Source organism: Globicephala melas, chromosome 10 (genome assembly GCF_963455315.2).
Source record: "Globicephala melas chromosome 10, mGloMel1.2, whole genome shotgun sequence".
NCBI lineage: Eukaryota > Metazoa > Chordata > Mammalia > Artiodactyla > Delphinidae > Globicephala > Globicephala melas.
The window spans coordinates 93630881-93650946 of NC_083323.1; the positions used below are offsets into that span (position 1 = coordinate 93630881).

At 46.7% G+C, this 20066-nt stretch overlaps 1 protein-coding gene across 2 annotated transcripts in view; it reads right to left on the reverse strand.

The window, feature by feature from the left end:
- Positions 1 to 20066, reverse strand: part of ETV6 (ETS variant transcription factor 6) — a 241270-nt gene that overhangs the window by 18187 nt on the left and 203017 nt on the right. For both annotated transcript variants that reach the window (XM_030841372.2, XM_030841371.2), the window contains exon 5: positions 3825 to 4370. In XM_030841372.2, the coding sequence (XP_030697232.1) occupies positions 3825 to 4370 (546 nt within the window). The remainder of the gene's footprint in view (positions 1 to 3824; positions 4371 to 20066) is intronic.

The following is a 20066-nucleotide window of genomic DNA, read 5'->3' on the forward strand; positions in this document are numbered from 1 at the left end:
CGGTGGCTGATTTGGCCCACAGGCCTGCATTTCCAGTCCCCGGTCCCAAGGAAACAAGTGTGCTGGAAAGAAGAGTGGTCGAAGCTGGAGGCTGAACACTGGACGTGTCTTCATCTGTAAAAGACCCTTCTAGCTTTGAAACCACCAAGTTCTAAGAATTATTTTCAACATATACTGAAAACACAGCATCACCTGGGCTACCCTTCAATTTACGGCACTCACTGCCAGTACCACTCTTTGGCTATGAAACAGGTTGGCGAGACACAGGCCAGTAAAACATTTGTGGGCTGAGAAAATGTTAGGAGGTGACAGATGCTCCCCCATGCCCCCGCCACCAAGCAGTCCTTCCCTGAGGACAATAAATAGAAAAGAGCACAGAAAGAAGCAACTTGCTCAGTGTTGCACATACCACTGGCTGTTCAATTAAAAAATAGAACCCCGGAATCTTCTCTCACTCTGTCCTATGTTAAACTCTCTCCCACAAATGCCAGCCCCTGCAGCTTGTTAAACTCAACAACAGTCCTTCTTATTCCTTGAAAAATAAGCAACACCTTTCAAGATAAGCTGTGTTTCTATTTCAATTTGTGGTTTGTGTTTAAACTGTCAACTACCTCCTGGATTTCTTTCATTGACTATTTTAGATTTTCCGCCAGGTAAGTACCTAAGTGGACCATCATAACTTTGCATGGGGCCTCTTAATTGTGTGATGCCTCCCAATTTCATAGATACTAAAGTGTGAAAAAAAGAAAGAATTGCTAAAATATGGTGGATTTTTTAAATGAACCTGGATTCTTGACTTTACATTTCTATCTGAAATAGCACAGATATACTAGGCCTTACATTGTTTTGGAGTTTTCTCCATTTGGAATGACCTCTTTTTCTTTAATCTCCACTTGTCCATATGCTAAGCATTCATCTAGCTAAAAGCCAGCCCCTCCATGAAGCCTTCCTGACACCTCTACTCCAGCCTCCTACAGCACTTAGTCGGAGTCCTTGGAAGACACCACAAGCTGCACTTGTAGCTCACTGTCTACAGCTGTTTCATGACGAAGACTGTGTCTTACATCTCCTGGAGCACTCCACCCCCATGAATGCGGAACAGTGCTGCAAACACAGAAGGTGTCCAGAGGCACACACCCGGGAGCACCCGAGCAAATGATGCGTGATTTACTTTGATGCACATGCACCAGTAGTGGTGTTCTTATCCATATCCTCCAGCTATGGTATGTGTCAGTGTGACACACAGCAGCACCTTCAGTGCCCTCTGGGCTCATTTGAAAAGCTACGTTTTCCCATAGAAAAGCTGCTTTATAGAGATCTGAAGGACTTTTATGGCTGTTCAATAATGACGGAACTTTACATCGTACATAGGAATCACCCAATGAATTCGACTTCCAGTAAATGAAGAATCAATTCTACGAGGATCTGAGTAGTCCAAAAAGACACCCAAAGGGTTGGAGTGGAGAGACAGGGACACCCCAAATGAGAAACAAGCCTGGAACTGTGATGAGCACTTTTGAGAGGGTCACAGTATCAAGACTAAATGTCAGATTGTACACTTCTCTCTCGTTTCACCCTTGAGAAAAAACAGTGCCTTTTGGTTACATCAGCTAATCCTGGATCTGGTTAAATTAGCGAAGACAGACATGTGGAGATGATGGAACTTTTGAATATACCAATAGAGTAGCACAGTTTTTAAGAGAGCCATATTAAAAAATTTCCAGACCTACTAAACCAGGGAAAAACAGCTCTAAGCCTGAACAATTTAACTTGACACATGGGGCTTATCTTGGATTCCTAAGAAGTCTGTGGCAAAGACAGCGTCACAGAGGAGGTGGACAAGACAGACCGTGATTAGGAATGCAGGGGTAGCAAGGGCAGCCCAAGAGATAGCAGCCAACGGCGCGGCAAGGGCTGTCCTGCAGCCTCATCCGCCAGCCCCTATGTGACCTCTGCTTCTCTGCCGTTCAGTTTCCTCTGTGGTTTCCCCTGTAAACGACCCTGCCATATAAAATGGATAGAGCAATGATAGGCTACCTCGAAGAGCTATTCTGAGGATTATAAACAAGTAGAAAGTATCCACAAAATGTCCAGAACTGTTGCACAGACCATGCAAGAAACAAGCAGGGCGTATACAGACAAGCCTAGAACGTCCAAGACAGGTCATTTATATCATTCACAGGAATATACTGGCCCCTTCCTCCTCCTCCAGTTATCTGGGGAAATGCACATGCTTTGCCACAATAAGCTCTTTGCTACCTTATCCCCGTCCTTTCTTTTCACAGTTTCTCTTTTTTCCATTATTAAAAAAACCTTTATGTAAAAGTAGACGGAACAGTAATGTAAACCCCGGTGCACCCGACCCCCCGCCGTACAGCCATGAGCTTGTGACTAACGTTTTACGTACACCCCACCCGTTCCTCACTCCCAACCCTGTGGGGTGCTTCTGGATCACATTCCAAGCATACATCATTTCATTTTTCATGGTGTTTTTGAAACACGTCATAGCTCTTGGCCATTTGATTTTCTTGATCCAACATTCCTTATGTAAGTTATTTATAATGATAAAATTGAGGTGACATTGGAGGTGCCCTTGGGACCAGAGAAGAATTTAGAAACAAATGACTTAAATAAAAAAGGGACGAGTCAAGGCAGAAGTAAAGCAGCCTTAGGGCCCGTGTCGTCATGGTGTCGTGAGCACTGCTCCAGCCCGAGCTTCCGCTGGAGCTCGCTCCTGCGGCATCAGCCCAAGGAGGAAGGGGCACGACTCACCTTTCCCTGAATAGTTCTGACCTCTCTCCTGTCTCCGTGTCTCCCTCCCATTACTGGACCCATAATCACCTTCAGCATCGAGCTACCACCCTTCCTCAGTTCCTCCAGTCAAAATACCCCTTCTCTCTGCACTGGTTCCACGGCACTGAATTATCCTCGCATACAGTAGGTATTCAATAAATGCTTGTGCATTGACTGGACGGGGCAGAGGGCTTATTTCCTTCTGCCTTGGAGCTTAGTGGTTTTCACATCTGTCTCTCCTAGTAAAATTTAAATCCCTTGAGGAAATAATAAGTGTTATATCAGCTCCGTGTCCCCTACTTCCCAGTGCATTTATCTGTGCACAGCAGGTGCTCCAAAAATGTCTCGTGAATGGAGAGAAGCTCTAGGAAAAGAGTTAACTTTGCCAAGAGGTTAGAGGATTATAAGCTTCTGGAAAATGACTTCATGTAAATTATGGGCGGGCTAGCAAAAATACAATGTGGTGATTTTTTTCACTGGTTTCCACTGGTTTCTCGTCTTAGGGGAGTAAATTTGGGCTTGTCAGCATAGAAGGGAAAGAATTCGGGAGTGGTTTCCTCTGTCCAAATGACACAGCAGCACCAGACTCCAACACCCTAATCCTGCTTTTCTCTCCTACCCCTTCCCAAGGTGAAGGCTACGTGGGGTTGCTGTGCAGAGGATGGAATTACAAGCCTGCATCTGAGACAAAGGTTCTTTATGCTGCGTCTGCACGTTAATTAGCCGCTGGAAACTTCGGGACAGGGCCATTAACATGCTCATAAACCTTTGATTTCAAATGTTTTTGCTCAGCCGCGACTCTGATGTGACTCCCCTCGTAAGCTGGATGGAGGACGTTTGTCTCTTAACACTTAGGAGGCGCGTAACTCCTCCAGCCCCGTGGCTCATGAACTAGCCCATTAAGGATGCCGCCTCCTGCAGGCAGAAGCCGCCACTCGGCCTCCCAGAGCCTTGGAGGGCACCTCATTGGGACAGCGTGAGGCCCCAAGGGAGCTTGAGGCTGGCGTGCGGCAAGGGCAGCGCTCACTCACCTGCTATCCTCCCGATGGGCATGGCGTGCTCCTCGGGCGGGGAGACGGAGACCATGATGTGGTTCATGTATGCCAGGTCTTCCCGATGGGAGAGGTTGATGGGTTTCCCTTCCCGGTGCAGCCCGTCCTCGGAGAGCCGGGACTGCTTGAAATCCACGGAGTGCCGGGGGTTCAGGATCAGAGGGTGCATGATGGGACTGGGCATCAGCTGGATCACCCGCGTGCTCTCCTGCCGGGGGCTGGAGGGCTTCTGGTGGGGCTCGGAGGACGGCGGGCAGTGATTATTCTCCATGGGAGACACTGACAGGGGGTAGGACTCCTGGTGGTTGTTCTCCTGGTGGAGCCTCGGTCCCTGGGCCCTCTCGGCCGGGGAGAGGCGGCGGATCATGTTGTCCAGGGGGGACCGGAGGGGCCGCTGCTCGGGGTCGGGAGAAGGCCGGTGGTTTGTCGTGATGGGTGACCTGGAACGGTGCAACAGTTCAATGGTGGGAGGGTTGTGGTGTACGTTCTCCACCGACGGCCTCGGGGTCCTCTGGACACAGTTATCTGTGGAGCAGAGGGAAGGACAGTCAGAGACCCTGCTGGACGGTCAGGGGAGGCACCTCACTGCGGTCCTAAAGGTGGCGACAGTGGAGCACGTGAGCTTGCAGGAGCACCTTTCTTCCCGGGACGCAGGCTCTTTTTCACCGCTTTAAAAAAATTAAAGTGCAGGGCTTCCCTGGTGGCGCAGTGGTTGGGGGTCCGCCTGCTGATGCAGGGGACATGGGTTCGTGCCCCGGTCCGGAGGGATCCCGCGTGCCGCGGAGCGGCTGGGCCCGCGAGCCGTGCCACTGAGCCTGCGTGTCCGGAGCCTGTGCTCCGCAATGGGAGAGGCCACAACAGTGAGAGGCCCGTGTACCGCAAAAAAAAAAAAAAAAAAAAAAAAAAATTAAAGTGCACATACTCGAAATTCTTTTCCTGCCAGTGGACAAGCAAAAAATGTCTACAGACATTCCATTAATCACCTACTAGTGGCTTATAAACACAAGGAAGCCACACGTTCATTCTTTATCTTTTTGTTACTCGACACTTCAACATGGCTTTTGGGGTCCTTAAGGGTTTTTCTCTAAATGTTTTCACTGACTTTTCATAACCCAACTTTCATATTCTCTACCTCCAGTTGTTGGTATTAACGATAATGATGATAATAATAAAGCAATTACTATATATCCTACGTACTGGATTATATTGTTTAAAGTTTATAACACACCTAAGCAGAAGATACTACTGTTACTCCTGTTTAACCGGAGAGAAAAAGGAGGCATAAGGAAGTTAAGCAACTTACCCAAGGTCACCCAGCCAGTTAGATTCCAGTAAGATTCTAGAACCTTATGTACCCATTAGAATACCTGCTTCTCTGCTATGTAGAAACTAGGGGGGAAAGTCACATCAAAACCTGCTCTAGGGCCTCCCTGGTGGTGCAGTGGTTGAGAGTCCGCCTGCCGATGCAGGGGACGCAGGTTCGTGCCCCGGTCCGGGAGGATCCCACATGCCGCGGAGCGGCTGGGCCCGTGAGCCATGGCCGCTGAGCCTGCGCGTCCGGAGCCTGTGCTCCGCAACGAGAGAGGCCACAACGGTGAGAGGGCCGCGTACCGCCAAAAAAAAAAACAAAAACAAAAAACCTGCTCTAAGCGTGCACAGTGGGCCTAATTTACATAATAACAATCTTGTACCTGAGAGAACATTGAGGATCATTTTGTTTCTGAGTGCACAGTCAGACAGGTAGAGTTAAGTGGGAAGAAGGAGGGATGGACCCCTGACAATACCTCCACCCCATCCCACCTGAACTTTCAAGCTGGAGACATCTGCGGAAGGACAACATCAGAAGTGTACACAGCTCAGGGACTTCCCTGGTGGCACAGTGGTTAATACCTGCCTGCCAATGCAGGGGACATGGGTTCGATCCCTGATCCGGGAAGATCCCACATGCCGCGGAGCAACTAAGCCCGCGAGCCACAACTGCTGAGCCTGTGTGCCACAACTACTGAAGCCTGCACACCTAGAGCCCGTGCTCCACAACAAGAGAAGCCACCGCAATGAGAAGCATGTGCACCACAATGAAGAGTAGGCCCTGCTCGCTGCAACTAGAGAAAGCCTGTGCGAGCCAAAAATAAATAAAATAAATTTATATATATAAAAAAAGTATACACAGCTCAGCAGCAGAAGTAGGTCCACGGGCTGGGTTGAGGGAGGGACCAGCATGTACGTGGCCTTAGGAGTCCTGCTAAGGGTTGGAAGAACAAAACTCTGCCTACAAAAATGGAGTTTTCTCCAGGGCCTCACACACATCTTAATGAGGTTTCTCTGGCCACATCTGTTCCCAGAGCTGTCTCACCAAAAGGATGTGCATACTTGCAGGTCCCTGTTCTGGTCAAAGACCATGGTTCTAAGTGAAGCAAGTCAAAGATATCTCCTTTATCCATTATGACAACATCTATACGAAGACCATATAAAGGGGATCTAGGAATCTGATAGGGTTAGTACACAGAGACAAAGGTGGTGGTTTCTTCCAGTTTTATATAGGGTTAACAGGAAATGGGGACTCCACTAGATCTCACAAATCATATGAGACACTGAACAAAAGAAATACTGTTCATGATAATTAAAAGATCATCTGCCTGAAGGCAAAGGGCTTATTTTGTAACCACTATATAACATGCTGCCACGAATTTAAAAGTGCTTAAACGTTGGAACAGCTATCAATAGGAGACTGGTTTAACAAATGATGGTATATCTCTAAATGATGGAGGACTACGCAGCTATAAAATGGAATGAGGAATAACTAAATATTTTGCTAAGGACTGATCTCTAGGCTCTATGGCTAGATGAGCAAGAGCAAGGTGAAGTATGTATGGTATGCTGCCATTTTTCTCAAAGGGGAAGGGATTCCAGTTTCAGTAACGGCAGAGTGGCTTGTATCAGACTAACTTTCCTACATATAGCAATGATAGAATCTGGATAAAATATATTTATAAAAGTTACTGAGGGTACTGGAAACTGAAGGGGATTTTACTCTTGCAAGAAAGGAACTGCCCAGAGTAAGATCCAAATTTATACAGCTGTCACTCTGAGGGTCCTTCCCAGTCCACGTAGTGTGAGGCAAGGCAGCTAGAAAAAGAACAGAAAGTTGTTTGAGATGCCAGGGAGTAGAGTATGAAGCTGTCAGAAGGGCAAAAAAATGGAGAAAACAGATTCCATAAAGGAGGGACCCTCAGAGGGAGTAGCCACTAACTGGCACATAAAATTCCCTCAAATCCTTAACACGTGCTCCTGAACTGCAATGTGCAGGGGGAACTCCAGGGAGCTCAGTGAAAGGTAACAGCTGTACAGTTCAAAGACACGAAATCTCAGCTGCTGGCCATGGTATTGGAGACAGAGTTCAGAGTTGGGGCTCTATCAAGGAAGGCTCTGAAAACACCTCAGGCTGCTTACTACCCCAGAATGGCCACACCTTAGGAGTAAGGACTATGTTCTAGGACAAAGGGATTTGCCTGAGGGCTAAAGGCAAAACTGAAATAAATCTTCCCTAACCAAATATAAGACCAAGCCTCCACAAATTCAGAGTGACTGACTAGTTATTCAACTGCTTGCTAGCGGAAACATCGACCCTCTTCAGAGGAATGTAACATAATCCAGAGTCTCTACAATATGTTATATGTAATATTCAGTGTCCAATAAAGATATTCTAGACACGTGAAGGAACAGAAAAATGTGACCCATATTCAAGAGGGATGGCAGTCAATAGAAGTAGACTCTTGAGATAATCTAGATGTTGGAATGAGCAAAAAAGAACTTAAAAGTAGCTGGGCTTCCCTGGTGGCTCAGTGGTTGAGAGTCCAGCTGCCGATGCAGGGGACACGGGTTCGTGCCCCGGTCCGGCAAGATCCCACATGCCGCGGAGCGGCTGCGCCCGTGAGCCATGGCCGCTGAGCCTGCGCGTCCGGAGCCTGTGCTCCGCAACGGGAGAGGCCACAACAGTGAGAGGCCCGCGTACCGCAAAAAAAAAAAAAAAAAAAAAAGTAGCTATTATAAATAAGTTCAAGCATTTAAAGAAAATGATAGTCGTAATGAGTGATAACAGATGGAGACTGTCAGGAAAGAAATGGAAGCAATCAAAAAGCGTTTTGAACTGAAAAATACAGTACTTGAAATTTTGGACAGGAGAGACTTAATAGCAGATGGGAGATAACAGAAGAAAGGGTTAGTAAATCTGAAAACAGATCAATAAAAATTAAAAACAAAGAAAGAGATCTTCAGTGACCTATGGAACAATATTAAATGGTCTAAAAGAAATGTAATTGGAGTTTGAGAAGGTGAAACTTTTTTTTTTTATAGACGTGGGTGGGTTGGTATCCCCCCCACACTCAACACACATTTTTAAAAACTGAATTATTTTAAAGCAAATTAGAGATGGTGATACCCTATCCTAAGTACTTGTGTAGTCATCTAAGAAAATAAGATGATTTTCCTGCACAGTCGCTATAACATTGTAAAAGAGGAGAAAACAGAAAGAATGGGGCCAAAACAAAACAAAATTGAAGAAATAATGGCCAAATTGTCCTCAAATTTGTTAACAACAACAGCAACAACAATACACAAACTTAAGGATCCAAGAAGCTCGGCAAATTCCAAGCAGGATAAATACAATGAAAGCTACGTTCAGGCACAGAGTCGAACTGCTGAAAACCAAGAAGAAACAGAAAATTTTGAAAGCAACCAAAGGGGAAAGAAAAGTTACACCACATACAGGGGAAAAGTTATACTAATTATGGCTAACTTCTTTTTTCAACACCTAGAGAGTGTGCAAGCATGTACACAAAAAAGATATGAATGGAGACCTGTAGAGATTGAAAGAGACTTAAGAGACACATCAACCACTTGTGAAGTAGAGACAGACCCTTGCTTGGATTATGATTCGAACAAACTGCAAACACGTTTATGAGGGCTTCCCTGGTGGCGCAGTGGTTAAGAATCCACCTGCCAGTGCAGGGGACATGGGTTCGAGCCCTCGTCCAGGAAGATCCCACATGCCGCGCAGCAACTAAGCCCGTGCACCACAACTACTGAGCCTGAGCTCTACAGCCCGTGAGCCACAACTCCTGAAGCCTGCGTGCCTAGAGCCCGTGCTCCACAACAAGAGAAGCCACTGCAATGAGAAGCCCGCACACCACAGCAAAGAGTAACCCCTGCTCACCGCAACTAGAGAAAGCCCACGTGCAGCAACAAAGACCCAACACAGCCATAAATAAGTAAATTTAAAAAAACATTTATGAGATAGCTGGAAAAATGTAAACAGTAATAAAATATCTGATAATACTGAGGAACTATTAATTTTCAGGTGATGTGATGGCTATGTGATTATGATTTTATAAACGGAATTAAAGTGCTTAATCAACCTTGCAAAGATACAGGTTGGGATGACAAGTCAACTTCCTCACTTTAACGCAATGCAAATAATGCTTACAGGATACTGATTAGGCCCAGGGGGTTAACTTTAACGGCCGAAATTATTAGTATGATAGAAATGATCTACTATCTTTCAGGGATGAGGCAAGTTTCCTTTTCATAGCTAATACAGATCTCAATTCTGCCATCCACAAAAATGAATTTACCTTTTGTCCATGGTTCACTTTTTATGTCACAGAACGTGATCATTGCAAGCGATATTTAAGACAGTTGGCATTTTGAAGTTTCACGTATTTTCTTCTAAATGCCATTTACAGAATACCTCCCTTTCCTTAAAAGCTTATTAAGGATTAAAAATGCTTCAGGATGATGAAGACCATGTACTGAGAAATCCTATTTCCTGAATCCATTTCCCTTCTTACAAACTTTACAACAGACACAGGCGTTGGCCAGTCGCCTGGTTACCTGCATGTTTTCTTTGATGTCCTGGGCGTCAAGGCTCAGTGGATGGGTGTGCACTCAGGGCAAGCCTTAGGAAGTCTGGGAGAACGAGGAGAGGAAGAACTTTTGCGCCAAGGGTAAAAGAGGAACTGATGTAATGTCCTGGAGAGATTTCGCTCTCTGTTCCTGCCCAGATTTGGGGAACAATGAAGGAGGGAGACAGCGCTCTGGATAATCCAACTCAGATTTCACTTTTGACTCCGGATCTGGGCAGGAACAGGACTTGGATGGGCTTGATTTATTTATTTCTCTGCAGACACCACTGAAGGAGGAAGTACTTGATGAAGTTGATAACGTTAATGGTGGAGAACTGGAACTGAGGGTATTTAATTCCAGGCTCCTGGTGGTCTGGGCACACCACTGTCGAGGCTGAAAGGTCTGCAACGCGCCCTGCCAAGCTTTGTTTCAGTTTGCGAAGCATGTGCTCACGTATGGAGTGGGCTCTGACGTTGCTACCCTGCTGCCTGCTGCCTCTGTTATTATAAGTTGGCAGCAGGGTATGGAAACTTATGAGACCAGAGCTGACAGGCAGAGAAGCTCCGGACACAGGAAACGCACTAAGCGGACAGGGGGTGCATTAAATCCCCCAGATGTAGGAGTCTTCTGTCTAAAACAAGAAGATGTTTTTTTGGTCTGGCCTTGATGTCTGGGTTTGTTCTTGGTGAACTGCCCAGCTGGAAAACTGGGAAATTATCCACATTGCCCTTGGTCTGAAGGTCTTGCTATGGGAGGGAAACGCACAAGGAAGAGAGAGGAAAAGCCACATGTAATTGGTCAGTGTGGGCTTAGAAGGAGGGGGGCCGGGGAAGGTACCCAGGAGTGGTAGGGACCTCATTCTGGCTGAAAGTACTTTCTGATCCCAAACATTTCTCTTTGTAGATCTCCTTTAGACACAAATAATCCCTTCTTCTCACTACCAAACAGCCCCCAATAAATTAGGACTTGAAATGTGATGATCACAAAAAAAGGTCTGATTTCTTTTCTCATCCTCTTTCCTTTTACTTATTATGAAAGTTTCTCTATTTAGAATTCATCAGAATTCAACCCAATTTAATCACGTTATATAATGAATAACTAGTAGACCTAAAAAACAAAGCAAAACTCTGCCTTTGGTTAAAGTCTTGGTTTTTGACTAGGACGTTTCCAGGGTAGAGCAAAGGCAAAGATCAAGTTTACGTCTCACACACCAGGATCACACTTCCCCACCGTGCTTCCCCTAAGGCCATGGGTGATAATAAGAGACGGAGATGCAATTCAACAGGCCCAGCAGATAACTCTCACTCCTCATCCTCAGTACACTGTGATCCACATTTTTCCCCATGTAAACACCATTTCCCAGCACAATTTTGTAAAAGATTAGTAGGAACCATGAATGATATAAAGACCTATACAAAAATTAAAGGCTCTAGATCTTGAGATGGAATTCAAAATAGATTTCATATACATACTCAGGTTCTGTCACTCCCCGCTATGAGTTGACTTGTGTGCCCCCCACCCCAAAATTCATATGTTGAAGTCCCAATCCCCAGTACCTCAGAATATGATCTCATTTGGGAAAAGGGTCATTGCAGATGTAATTAGGTAAGGTAAGGTCATATTGGAGTAGCATGGGCCTCTATTCCAATATGACTGGTGCCCTTGTGAACAGGGGAATTTGGACACACAGACATGCACACACGCTGCACAACTGGAGAGGAGTGTTTTGTCACACAGTCATTACAATATGAATTGAAGCAAAGAACTTTCAGCGATGCCAACCGTATGTGAAGTAGTGTCTCAGATGCAGAATATGCAGGGAAAGGAAACGCAGTCCTTGCTCTCAAGGGTACCACAGTCTAATGGAGAAGGCAGACATATCAAAAAACGACAAAAGGCTATAGATGCTGAATTAAGAGTCAAGGCACGCAGGGGTAGGCCACGCAAGATCTACAAGCCGAGGATCTCCAAAGATTGCTAGCAAACCACCAGAAGCTGGGAGAGAAACCTAGCACAGAGTTTCCCTCACGGCCTCAGAAGGAACCCATCCTGCCCAGACCTTAACCTTGGCCTTCCAGCCTCCAGAACTGTGAGACAATACATTCCTGGTGTTTGAGCCACCCAGTGCGTGGCAGCCCTAGAAAACGATCCCTACTACCGCCTTTCCAAGAGGTTCAGCCAAGACTTTCAGTCAAGACTTTCCACTGACCCTGTGCCTGCCCATTTCAGTGTTTCCATCTCACTCAGCTCCCTTGTCACATTCAGTAGCCACTGAATTCCCTTGCAGGGACTGAGAAGAAACCTGCCCTAGCTTGGAGTGTAGGATTCACAGACGTCTGAGTTCATACACAATAAATCCCAAGGAAGCATCTAGAATTTTATAAGCATTTGGGTGAAAGGGGCTGAAAGAAACAAAACAGGTGACTTTCAGGACCCTGAGGCTTAATCTTCATCACTGTGGGCGGGACTGCCTCCAACAGGCCACCTCTGCCGGTGGTTTAGCGCAGACGGTGTGGGCAAGTCTACACCAGCCGTAGACACGAGGCTTCGTGCTCCCGGCCGGACGCTGGCTCTGCTCTTCCCAGGTGGTGTAGAGGAGTCTCCCTCAGTCTCAGGAAAGGCCCAGAAAAGAAGTGAATGAAGAAATCAAGGGATGAGGTTACAGATGAGCCCATTTGCCCTTTGGAGGTAAATGCTGTGAATCATTCAGAGGGAGGGGGCCAGGGCGGCACAAAGGTTAAGGCAGGAGAGGGGAACGAGTGGAGAGCTTCCTTCTCTGGAGTTGAACCCACCACCCCCAGCCCTCTTATCTCAGCCCTCTTATCAGGTGGCATTTCCTGAGGGCTAAGAGGAAATCACTTGAAGACTTCCTGGTTACCCTGGGAGAATTATTCATGTCTATTAGGGACCTCCTGCCCCTAAAACTTTTAGCTCAATGGAGCAAGCTAGCCTCTGGACTAAGGGGAGTCCCCATACCCCTGGAGGGAGCTGGCCCAAGGAAGGTGCACGGGTGCCCCCAGAAGGAGGCTGACGACCCCGATGAAAAGCGGCTCCATGCACCACCCCGGGCCTCCGTGTGCTCCCATCACAACCAAACGCTCTGAACCAGGTAGAGGGTGAAAGGTCATGCTGCCCTAGACCACGACATACAGGAGGCAAAGCAGGAAGAAGAGGCCCTGGAGAGGAGAGGAGGGTAGAGAAGAGGGGAATGAGGCCGAGTGAGGGGGAAAGGGTCAGCCGGCGCTCGGGGGCTCTGACACTGGGGACGACAGGAAGTTCTGGTGGGACCTCGTCACCTCCTGCCAGATTCAAGAGTCACAGGGATGACAGGGGCAGAGGAAGGTTAATCTTAGAGTTCTGAAGGGAGAGAGGAGACGGCCAGACTCATAGAAAGGTTGCAAAGGGTTGTGGAGGACCTACCACGTGCCAGGTACTGAAGGTACCGCAAAGTGTAGACACTGCTTATTGTCCAAACAGGCTGTATCCTGAATTAAGGTTTGCCCTTTAAATGTATTTTCCCATAGAAATCATGCAACGGATGGTGCCCGGTTAACCCGCAAAGAAGTCCTAGGATAATGGCATGGGTGGACAACAGGCCTTTCCTACGTCCGGATGCAGAAACCTTGTGTTTGCACAAAGCACATGACATTGCAGTAACGGGACTGCTTAAGAAAACTGGAATTGGAATAGCACAGGGAACTATATTCAATATTTTGTAATAACCTATATGGGAAAAGAATCTGAAAAAGAATATATATGTGTGTGTGTATTGATATATAACTGAATCACTTTGCTGTACACCTGAAGCTAACACAATACTGTATATCAACTATACTTCAATAAGAAAATAATTAAAAAACAGAAAATTGGAATTGGAGGTAAGAAAAACAACACCATTGCACAACAATGTGAATATACCTAACACTACTGAAGTGTACACCTACAAATGGTTAAGATGATAAATGGTATGTGTATTTTATCACAATTCAGCTTTTTTTAAGTTTAAAGAAAAGAAGAAAAAACCTGAACCGAATAGTGCTAAGAAACACAGCAAATAGTCATAATGAATAGCATTTATCAAGCACTTGCTATGTGACAGATGCTGTTCTGAGGGCATTTCCCTGATGAACTTGACCCTTTCTTACATCAATCGTATTCGATAGGTACTGCTATTCTCCTTTTACAGATGAAAACAGAGACACAAGGAAGCTAAGGAACTTGCCTCAAGTCACACAGCTGGTGAAGTGGGAGCTGGGATTTGAACCCAGGTGGTCTGGACCATCACGCTCTCTGGCTCTACCATGTGCTGCACGGCTAACGTGTATAACAAAGATGTCAAACCCGGGCCAATGGCCTCCTTGACACTTCAGTCATGAACACGATTCCAGCAAGACTAGAAAATCGGGGTGGTTTTTACAACAATGGGTAATAGGATGTGGCCTGAGCAGCTGGAAGCCTCATCTACCCTGGTGCCTGTCCTGGGGGGCCGGCTCTCAAGGAGCCACCGCACGAGGGGCCAGTCCAGGGGTACGAGAGCCAGGGCTTCTGTTCTCAGAGGCCACTGCCTGACTCAGGACCCACATTTCTCCCAGGCCGGGAGATTTTATTCCCGCTAATACGTCCATTCATCCTGGGGCAGTCAGTGATCCAGACAGGTTAATTCAGTCCAATTTAGTAGGAGTTTTGAATATCATTAACTGAAGACATACACTGGGGCCTCAAAAGTTATCTCTGACGTGTTTTGGTTTTCACTTGACAGTTTCAAGTACAGATGGTCCCCGACTCATGATGGTTCGACTTAGCGATTTTTCGACTTTCCAGTGGTGGCCAAGTGATATGCATTAGGTAGAAACGGTCCTTCAAATTTTGGATTTCGATCTTTTTCTGGGGCTAGTGACATGCAGGACGATACTCCTCGTGGTGCTGGGCAGCGGCCGTGAGTACAGCTCCCGGTCAGCCACGCGATCACGAGGGTGAGCAGCTGGTACCATCCTGCACCCAGACAGCCATTCTGTCTTGCACTTGCCGTACAGTGTTCAATAAATTACATGAGATATTCAACACTTAATTATAAAATCGGCTTTGCGTTAGATGATTCTGCCCAACTGCAGGCTAATGTAAGTGTTCTGAGCATGTTTAAGGTAGGTAGGCTAAGCTGTGCTGTTTGGTAGGTTAGGGGTATTAAATGCATTTTCAACTTAGGATATTTTCAACTTAAGACGGGTTTATCTGGCTGTATCCCCATCCTAAGTCTGGGAAGATCTGTACTATGAAGCAGAAACATTATAAGCAGGAGTGCGGGGACCTGCCAGTATATTGGACCTGTCTCAGCATCCTAATCTCCATGGTTCTTCTACTCACCGTTCAACCATTTGCCCTATTTTCAGGGTGCTTGCAAACACACAAAATTAATAAAAATGTTATTTCGGTCAGCTCATTCATGCTGCAGTGGAATGAGCACCGGCATTGGAACCAAGTGGACCTGGGGTTAGGTCTTAGCTTTGCCACTACACAGTTATGTGATTTGGAGGCAGGGTACCTTACTGCTCTTAGCCTCAATCTCCTCATCTATAAAGTGGAAATAATATTACCTTCTCTATGGGGTGGTTGTGAAGATTAAATGATTTAAACATGTAAAAGCTTAGAACAGGGCCTGGAACACAATGAGGACACCATAAATGTTAGCTCTTATTTTGTTATTATGAGGTAGATTCATGTACCCCATCTCGTTGGATTATCTCATTAAAATTGTATAAGGTTGGGCTTCCCCGGTGACGCAGTGGTTGAGAGTCCGCCTGCCAATGCAGGGGCCATGGCTTTGTGCCCCGGTCCGGGAAGATCCCACATGCCGCGGAGCGGCTGGGCCCGTGAGCCATGGCTGCTGAGCCTGCGCGTCCAGAGCCTGTGCTCCACAACGGGAGAGGCCACAACAGTGAGAGGCCCGCGTACCGCAAAAAAAAAAAAAAAAAAAAAAATTGTATAAGATTTCCTTCCTCCAAAGTAGTCTCTGGCAGTTGGATTTGGTGGGCAGGGGGAGGGAGAAGGGGAAATATTTCCTCCAGTAAAGCAATCATATAAATAAAATTTCTGTGGGCCATCCCAGAATACAGGCCACCCTCCCCACCCTCCATGAAGAAATGATTTCCCTCTACTATCTGGGCTATGACCATGGGCTAGTTGTAAGGAGAACTGAGAATGACACCTGAAATTTCTCGTCCTCACTTCCAATTTCCATATCCACCTGGTGACAGAGAGCTGCCCCAGAGCAGAACTTTCACCTTAGAACTATGTCTACTGCTGCACAGCATGTGGGAATAGTTTCAAATTCAAGTGATTAAAAATCACCTCCCAATTCCCTGGCGGTCCAGTGGTTAGGACCCCGTGCTTTCACTGCTGGGGCCCGGGTTCGATCCCTGGTCAGGGAACTAAGATCCCGCAAGCCACGTGGCATGGCCAAAAAAAAAAAAAAAAAAAAAAAAAATCACCTCCTAGTCTCTTAGATGGGAGCATAAGAGAGGGTGGACTGAAGGGTCGAAATGATAGGCGGGTCCCCCAAAGGGATCATGGGATGAGGACATTTGAGAAACACAGGTCCTGTTCCCCTTCCCTGGACACTTGTCCATGTCCAGTCCAACAGGGGTGACTCTGCAAAGCTGACCCCATTTGGAGACCAGCCTAGACTAGAAGCATATTTTAATTGCTCAATGAACTTTCAGGGAATCACTCATTCAAGCAGTTCTAGCACCAAAGGACCAGTGGCAATCGAATATATGCCTTGGCACCTAGCTTTTCTTCTTAAATATCCCATGGGAGCCAAAAGTCACTGACTTCGGAACCCAAAGTATCAAAAGAAGTTGATATCACAACCGTGTGTGACAAAATAAATTTATTTTATAACCATCTACTGGTCTGAAATTTCTAAAGATGTTTTGCCTCCTGGTTTTGGTGAGAGAAGTAGTCTCCTTCCTACATAGCTGTCTACGTTATACCTAACTAATTCACAGCACGCAGATAAAATGGGTAATCAATAATCAAAGAAAAGGAATCTATTAAAAATGAGATTTTCACTGTGAAACAAGTGAATGATGCTACTCTTGGTTTGACTACTAAGAGGGGTAATGTTATCAGCAGTTCTTGATAAGGTGAGATAAACGAGAAGAGATGTTCAACTTTTCTCAGCATCGCCAGACAGGACACTGCTGTACTTTTGTGGATTTTAGTTGCCTGCGACCCTGAAAGTAGAGAATGTGTCTTATTCGTCTTCGTATCACGCAGGGAGACCCAGTCCTTAGGATTTAAGGGCTCTAAGATCTGATACCATTTGGTGGTATTTCCTGTCTTGTAACTGGGGTGACGAAGGGCCAGAGAAATGAGAAACTGAGTCCTTAGGACTGTTCTGGCAGAAGAGAGGATTAGAACCTGGTTTCCTGATGTCCAGATCCCACTCTTGAAGACATTTAATCTAAGCTGACCATGTGTCCCAGTTTGTCAGGGATGGTCCTGGTTTAATGCCTATGTCCTAGCTCACTTACTAGAGTCCCATTTCACTAGCATAAGTGGCTGGGTATGGATGAAAAGGTATAAGGTTATCGTAATTATAGAATATTGCCTTGCCCTCCCATAACTGAGTAAGGGAAGAGTAGAAATGATGGTTCTCCTAGACCTAGGTGGTAATCAGAGTACTGCTTCACCCAAGGCATGACACACTTTTAGAGATAATGAATGTGTACAAAATAAAGGGTCTGAATTAGTATGATCACCCTTCTCTCCCATCAGAGCCTGGAAGGGAGCCTCTGAGCTAACAATGACCTCCAAGCTTCTGGCACTGCCACGTGGCTGCCAGTACGGAAGGTGAGGTTTCAATGTAATGTACTCATAGGGGATATTTGCAGGCAACTGTGGCTGGATTACACAAGATATGTTTGTCCTGTGATATAAATTCCCATTGTGAAATTATGAATGTCTGAATTGGTCACGTCGGTGGCAGTGATGAGGTGAAGTCATGGGGCGTTGAATGAAGCTTTGTGTTTGTACGTCACTCTGCACGCCTCCCTGTGCCAGCCTGCTGAGGGGCTGAGTGGGCCCTCTCTGGAATGGCCCATTCTCCTTCCATGCTGAGCTCTGGGCCGAGTCAAGAGCGACACACTCTTACATTGTACTGTATCCCCAATTAGGTAGCATAAATCACTGGGGATGTAATACTGGATGTTTATAATTTCACTTAACAAACTTTTATCCCCCCCAGGACCAGATCTCTCTGTATATTAACAAATGCCCATATTAATGTGTTACCATTCACGATATAACCATATTGATCCTAGAGATAATTCATGTTAAGCTGTAAATATATTCTTTCTACCTCTCTAGTTGGTCCTTTTGTCACCAAAGGCACCCATATATCTGGAGGTCTGGGGGCCAGCAGCCTCTTCACGTCACCTCCGTGCCCGGCACAGCTCTTCTCACGTGATCCCACCTGACAAAGACCCACGCTCCCTTCTGTGCGCTCTCACGTGAGAGCAGGCAGAGGACCAAGGGCACATACCAGGATGGTGTTTTCTGACGACAGCTTGAAGGAACCGTCTCTGAGAACGCGCTACTTTTAAGAGCAGGTCTGAAGCAGAGCTACCTGATCTACAGGGTGATGCAGCCCTTGACCTTGGCCTCGTTAGCTCCATCCTTTTCCCTACTGAGCTCACCACGGCCCACAACATAGCACTTGAGAGCGCAGCTCTTTAGGGTGTCGGTGGTGGCGCACGCGCACTTCCTCGGTGAGAGGGGTCTCTGAGAGTGGCCAGCGTTTCCTGCTGAGTCACTCCTGCCCACGAGGACAACAGCAAACACACCTACTTGCGGGTCAGATCAGGCCAAGCGGGGAGAAGGAAGGAGCTGCCATGAGATGAGACCATCAGCCTCCCATCACAGCTGAGGATAAACCGGGAAACAGCAATTCCAAATGGGATTTTTTTTTTTTTTTAAATAATGAGCAAAAGAGAGAGAGTGAAAAACAAAACAAAACAAAACAGCCCATCACACACCTTTCGTGTGTGAAGAGGCAGGCTAGGCAATCTAATTCCTGCCCTAATCCTAAAGCTTCAGTGAACCCACCACCTCTTCTCTGGAGTAGCTGTTGGCTGTTATGCAAACAGGAAACGCACAGGGCAGGAAGGGTAAAAGAACGGAGAAACCCAACTGGGGTGGGGGGCAGCTGCTAACCTCAGCAGAGGCAGAGCTAGAGGAAGACGGGATGAGAGGCACAGGTGGGGAGACTGCAAGAAGCACTTGCTTACTCTCCATCACAGAGGCAAGGGGACCTGCTGTGAGAAGCTGGGCACAGGGAGGAGATGCCGGTCGGGTGCCTGAAGCCAGGCTCTGTTCTGTGACGTGTTAATTAGGGAAACACGGAACGTCTCATTTTTAAATCTGCCGACAACAAAACAAAACCAGTCCTGCTCTGGGGCATGTTCAATCAGTTGAAGGAAATGCCCCTGAAAAAAACCCAGGGGGTGTAGGCCCCTCATAATCTGGTCTGAAAGACAAGTTTAAAAGAATCACCTTGTGTCCCCAATCTGGGCAGAAGGATGTGGACGAAATGCTCCCCAGAGGCACGGTGCATCGCTGTTCAAGAGAACAGGAGCAAAGCCAGCTTCTTATACCCTATTTCTGTACCCAAGCACCTGCTGCGGAACTCTGCCCGGGGCCGCAATTCGATTCTGGTCTTTTGTTGTGTTTTCTACCAACGCTTTGATGAGGACCACTGTAAGTCACCAGGGCAGAGCAGTGCACGGCACACCTGAACTGAGCACTCGCAGTGAGCACATTGCAAGACACTGCCTCCGGCGCACGAATACTAGACCTCCTTGGTCCCCCGCAGAGTTCACAGGGTTTGGGTCTCTTTTCTTCCTCCAGCTTACGTTACCCTCTGTTACCCTCACTCCCCACTGCTTCCCTCCACAGCCCGGAAATCAAAGTCCTCCACGTCCTGTTTCTAATCTTACCTCCTTGGACTAGTTCTGCAACAGCAAAATGTTGATCATTGTTTGTTTGGTATTTTGTTGGTTTGTTTTTGAATTTTTGGTTGCACCCCACGGCATGTGGGACCTTAGTTCCCCGACCAGGGCTTGAACCCGCGCCCCCTGCATTGGAAGGTGAAGTCTTAACCACTGGACCGCCGGGGAAGTCCCTGTTGATCACTGTTGAAGTAGGGGGAGGGGATGGATCACAGAGCTTTAGTTAGTTTATTCTATTTGGGGTCTGTTTGAAATTTTTCATAATCAAAGGTAGGGGGAAAAGAAAGGTAAGTTCTATAACCCAAGTCATGGG